The following is a 6,000-nucleotide window of genomic DNA, read 5'->3' on the forward strand; positions in this document are numbered from 1 at the left end:
CTCCCAGTGGAGGTACTTCTGCAGGGCTCCAATTCTGCAGGCACAGAGGAAGTAGAGGGTAATTGCCACCCTTAGTTCCCCATCTGCAACTGACAGACATAGATATTTAGATTATGTATTAGAAATCTGCATTGTTTTGTATTATCCCTGATGTCGGAGGTTTGGAAACCCCTGAAATAGTTTTGAGGAACAACAGTTACTTGAAGCTCTGGAAAGAAGTCTTCTGTTCTACACTGGGTAGAGCATGTGAAAAGAATGGGTAGCAGCTATGAAGACAGAGGGATAACCACATGGCTGTTCCTTCCCACAGTTGATCCCCAACAGTCTTTGATCTTAGTGGGGAGGGAATCATGTCAAGCTCTGTAGTGCTCAAATCCAGCCTTCCCACCCTAGAAGGTTCAGTGTCTGTGCTTTCTAGATGGGCTATTTCCATGTGAAAGAGACTTTGACCTGTCTTTCTCCATTGGGACTGCTTCTAGTTAAGTTACTAGAAAGGCATTAACTGTTGGAGTGGGCCTAACACATGGAAACAAAAAATGATCAAAAGGCTGGAGGGAACAGCTCACAAAGGGGAGCTGAAATGGGCTCTGTCTGCACAGCTTGGTTGCATGACACCTAAATGAGACAAAACACAAAACAAATATGTGGACTACGTAAAGACAGAACCATTAATTTTTGTTACTGTAGTACCACTGGAAGCAACTAGGAGCAATGGGATGGAAGAGAGGAGAATAACATTTATGGTGACAGAAAAATATCCTGACATAAGAACTGTGCAGTAGGCTCCCAAGCCAATAGATACAATTCCCTTTCCTTGGGGGATTAAAACTTTATCAGGCAAAACATAATTAGGCAAGTAAACAAGAGGAGCCTTATTCATTTATTTATGTACCTATTCAATTTATATGCCATCTTTTTTTCTAATCTTTTCTGCCTTTTAATTTCTGTGATATTTTTGACTGAGGTTTTACTGGCATCAGGATTTTTTAAACACTTATTTTCTTTCCTACAACATCTCTTAAAAATGGCTCCCTACAATTTGATTTAAATGTTATGTTAGCAAGGGGGCATATCATAAAGATTTTCACATAAGCAAGTAATTGTTGTCAACAACACATAACTGGCAAGTGCCATTTGTACTTGCAGAATATATAATATTATAGAAATGCTTTTGAATAAACAGAACACAGTATAAGGGTATAAAGAAACAAGGGGATTTTATAGATAAATGCTTATTTTTTCTACCTATAGTACGTAGCACCCAGGGATTATCAAGACGGGTAACAGGTACATTCATAAAATAAAATGAATTTGTATCAGTGGCCAGTGAAAACGGTATAGATCTGTTTGCATGATACTGATGATGGGCTATGACACTTTCACATACAGGTAGTAAAGGAACGGTTGATATGCCATGCCATTATAGGGAAGCAGTCTGGAAAGGAGCGGATAATGACAGTGGATGTCATATGTGAATTCATTGCACCTGTTCTGCACCTCTCCTCCAAAGAAATCACTTTTCGAGTAGAGAAGGTAAGCCCTTTGCCAGCCATTCAATAGATAGCCAGCCAGCTGCATATTTAAATGGATATGATACATGTGCCTATTTATTTTTGTGTGTGTGTGTGTGTGTACACATATGTATGTATATGAAGACTCCAATGATGGTAGCTAGATAAACAGAATTCACTTCATTACACACTTACTAAAACTGAGTCAGAGTACTTAAGCGATTGACTCAAGGCACATGGGAAGTAATAGAGGATGTATAATCATATGGTGTGTAATAAATATTTTGTTAGCTTTAGTGTGCAGCAGTCACTTTTCCTGCAGGGATGAAGCCATAAGCAGATCATCCTGAATGAGTACTAATAAAACCATTGTACAATCCCATTGTGAGAGCTCTCTGTAACTATCTTAGAAAAGCTTTAGGGACTTTTTAAATGCTGCTGGGACTCTTCTTGTTTTCTTTCAATTATAAAGCTGGTTGCTGTAGTTGCGTGAGCCTGTCTGTACAAAGTCATGACTACTACACCTGTGCAAAGCAGCTAGTGTTCGCTTCGGGTTCAGATTCGGCCGATTCAGGGGACAGTGATTTGATTTGGTCATTCGAATCATTGTTCTGATTTGATTCAGCCGAATCTGATTCAGAGATTTGGCTACTGCCAAATCACTGAATCATCCAGGCCAGGCCCATCCCCTGCCCTTCTTCCAGCCCGGCAGTGGCTGCCCTAGCTCCCAGCACTTGTTAAAAAAAAAAAAAAAAGCCCTGACTCAGTGGGTGTTGCTGGGCGAGGGACACTCCGCTGCCCCACGCTGCATGGGGGGCTCTTCATGAGTCCCCTGACCCTTCTCCTCGCTCTCCCAGCCCCCACATGGGTGCCCTGCCCTAACCAGCTCCAGCCCTTTAAGGAAAAAAAACCCCAAAAAAACCTCTTGACTCACTGCTCTTGCCAGCGGGGGTGGTCCCCACTGCCCTGTGCCACATGGGGGGGCTCTGCACAAGTCCCCAAAGCCCCAAGGCCACACCAGGAGTGATGAGTCCCCAGGGCTTTTCTTGGTTGTTTTTTTTTTTTTTTTTTTCTTAAAGGGCCGGAGCTGGCCCAGGCAGGGCACCCATGTGGGGGCTAGAGAAATGGGGAGGGCCGTGGGGGTTCGTGCAGAGTGAGGTAGGGGTCCCCCATTGGTCCCATCCCCCAGCCCCTCCTTCCCCACCCCTAGTACTTACCAGCTGGGAGTCAGGGGACTGCCCAAATCATCAAAGCTCTTCAACATGTTCAGTTTGATTCCCTAATTCCCTGGTGCCTGTATTGCTGCAGAACTGTAGCTCTGTTCTGTCATGTGTACAAGCAAGTTGTTAGGACTACATAGTCAGATGGAATTAGGAACCTCCTGGTTATCCCTGCTGTCTCCCTGCATTCTGTTTGATGCCACGTTCTCTGGTTTATTGAATATAATGACACTAGAGTAGTTAGAGAGAAATACATTTAGAAGCTGTTTCCCAAACACAGTCTACTTTTATATATACCCTTCAGAACTCTCACAGAAACTCCAAATTTGAGTGACAACTAGTAGGCTAAAATGGGGACCAGCAGACAATTTATCATTATAGCAAAGGGGCCTGACCTGTGCAGGATCATAGCCAACTGTGTATGCAAGGCACATTTTAAAGCTAATGCCAAGCAAACAAAATCTCTCCATTACAGGCTAAGTCTTGTTCACCTTACTCATGCAAGTAGCTCCATTAACTTTAATGGGAACAGTCAGCTCAGAAGGGTTGGCAGATTTTACTCTATGAATAAAACCCCCCTCTGTCTCTTAAAAGAAAGATGCATTTCTATTGGTTAAAACAGGGCTGCTTGCCAGCCACGTGCAACATATGAGGGGTTAACCTGTGACCCTCAGGCTCCTATCCAGCTGTCTTTCCTCCCATCATCAACAGCAGCAGTCAGGCTGTCTGGGCTTCCTTTCAGCCTCTGCTTCCTGCATCTGGCTCAGGAGGTATGCAGTGTGGCGCAATGCAACCTGCAGTGCTGGAAGAGCCTGTGGCACAGTGCAGTGGGGAAGACCACAGCTGGTGAGCTTAGGGGTGGAGTTCTCCACTTAATGCAGCAGTGAGGGGCCTGCAAATGTGTGCAGTGAGGCAGCTTAGGATGCTGCCTATGCACACTGTGTGGGGTTGTACATGCAATGGCAATCTGGGTACCTTTGGCTCTCGCTGTTGTGGCCTGTACAGTATGTGGCCCCCCAGCCGCTTAGAAGTTAGACTGCCCTGTGTTATAGGTCTGGATTGCCTTTCCTCTTCTGCCGGTTCATTTCCCATATGGTCTTGGTTAAGTTACTTCAGATCCTTGTGCTTTTGTTTTCTCACCTGTGAAATGGGGATAATAATCCTTTCTGATGAATGAGATTGTTTTTTGGTTTGTAACAAGTGTATTTGAGATCTTGAGCCAAATGGTGTAAAGGGTACACTAACAGTAGATAGGGCTTGGCTGAGAGTTTTCAAGTTTTGACATTTTTCTGTAAAAAAAAAAAAAAAAAAAAAAAAAGTATCCAAAAAAAGGAAAGGAAATGACAAAATGGTCATAAAAAAAACTGCTCCTTGATTTTTGCCTAGTGATATGGCTTTTCAGAATACTTCGAATGTTGCTGGTATTTCAAATTGCAACATGCTGAAAGCCAGGGTGGGGGAAGGGGGGGTGGGGAAGGGGACAACACTACCTTTCTTTCTTCCTTTTGCATTTTTGGAAATGCAAAGTTATGCTCTGCTTTGTTTGAAAAATATGCTTTACTTTCCTAACATTGTCACATCCATCAAAAGCTTTTGTGGAACACTTGATTTTGTTAATACCATAATGCTGCTGTGTTTCAGTGAAAAAGCAAAAGTACTCTTACACGATTTTGTCTCAGCTGCTATCCTGCAGCACAGTTGTCCTAGTGGGCATTCACTTTTCACTGTTCTTTGGATTTCTTTTTATTTTCCTTTCTTAATCAGCTTTGCATTTTTGCAGCACCCCAGTGATGTTCTGACTCCACAGTTTGAACCTCTGATCTTAAAGAACATTTCCTCTCTGCCACTCAATGCCCTTTTGTCTGTAAGAGAACCCTTTTTCCTCTGTGATATGGACCATCAAATGCTGCTTGCAGGGGCGCAGGTAAGTAGGCAGTAGGTTTTGTGCAAGGCCCCTTCACACTTTTCATTGTGTCTGAGTGGTCAACACCCAGGTTTCTCAGATAGTGGCTCACCAATATATTGGGCTGTGTTAAATCTGTATGTATAGCAATCTATTGGATTAAATGAAAATGAAGAGCATTCCCTTTCTGATAGTGGTACTTTCTGAAAGGGAAGAAGTGCCTGACTCACACTCATTATTAAGATGCTGCAAGCACTGGGACAAATTCTGCTCTTAGCTTCATTTCTGTAACAAGAAGAAACTCCACTAATGTCACTGGAGTGACAGTGCAGTGGGAAATAAACAGCATAGGTAAAATCAGAATCAGGTCCACTGACTCATCACCCTGACCTTGGTCTCGCATAAAATCTCTACATCATTTCCCTGGAACAAAATTTTCATTCAGTTAGGAATGAACCTGAAGTGTTGGCATCTCTCAGACGTATGTGAAGTTTTGCAGAACTAATCTGAATGCATGAATTTATTTCTTGCAATTAAATCCACATCTCCCCCCATACTCAAAAGACAGTTCAGTTACAAAATCAGACGTGAAGGGGAGTATATTAGTGATAGGGGAACTACCCCGTAGGACCTTGGACTTTACAGTTACCACTCTGATGCAAAGAATAGCCATTTGTAATATAAGAGTGAGCACAGGAATGTAGTCACTCCTATCTTTCTGCTCCAGAAACACAGATCGTTATGTGTGAAGTACTGGAGATGTTCCATTAGTTAATAACTATGCAAGACTTAATGACACACAGTGGAGCCATTGTGATTATATACAGTGGAGAGGAATAATAACAAATATACTATAGCCAGTTTACAATATGCTGTCTGGATTTTTTTTGTCCCCTCTTCACCTCTTTATTTCAGTCTAAAGCTATGTAGACCACAAATATAGTAACATTTTGGGTAATCATATTTTTGAGCCCATAACGTTTGGGGCATTCAAAACTACTTTCTCCATCCCTGCTGTACTGATGCAGTGTAGGGAAAAGTGTATACGACTCAAAGGTGGTGTGAGACACGAGCAGTTTGGTGCTAATCAGAGAAGCACTTAAACATAGATGGCCGATCTGAGATACTTGTGTGTCATGATTTCATCACACTAAGCTCTAAACATTATTACAACAATGACTAGTCTTTGTGTCCCAATGCAGCCCATGAAGCTGGTGACTGATGAGGAACAGCATCTTTCCATCAGGTTTGATCCTGCCTACAGAGATGATTTGAACAGCCGGGTAGCGGAGGAGGTCTTGTTTATTAAATTCCTGGAGCATCCTCATGAGGAGCAGGTCAGCCTTCGAGGAGAAGTACACTTTCC

At 42.8% G+C, this 6,000-nt stretch overlaps 1 protein-coding gene across 1 annotated transcript in view; it reads left to right on the forward strand.

Annotated features, from left to right (window-relative positions):
* The window catches only part of LOC149857377 (axonemal central pair apparatus protein HYDIN-like), a 218,157-nt gene extending 212,593 nt beyond the window's left edge, over positions 1-5,564 (forward strand). Inside the window, exons 20-22 of the mRNA XM_090063943.1 lie at positions 1,390-1,533; positions 4,512-4,655; positions 5,550-5,564. Coding sequence (XP_089920069.1) covers positions 1,390-1,533; positions 4,512-4,655; positions 5,550-5,564 — 303 coding nt within the window. The remainder of the gene's footprint in view (positions 1-1,389; positions 1,534-4,511; positions 4,656-5,549) is intronic.
* The last annotated feature ends 436 nt before the right edge of the window (positions 5,565-6,000 follow it).

Source organism: Crocodylus siamensis, chromosome 9, assembly GCF_052110815.1.
Source record: "Crocodylus siamensis isolate JL-2025a chromosome 9, ASM5211081v1, whole genome shotgun sequence".
NCBI classification, from domain to species: Eukaryota; Metazoa; Chordata; order Crocodylia; family Crocodylidae; genus Crocodylus; species Crocodylus siamensis.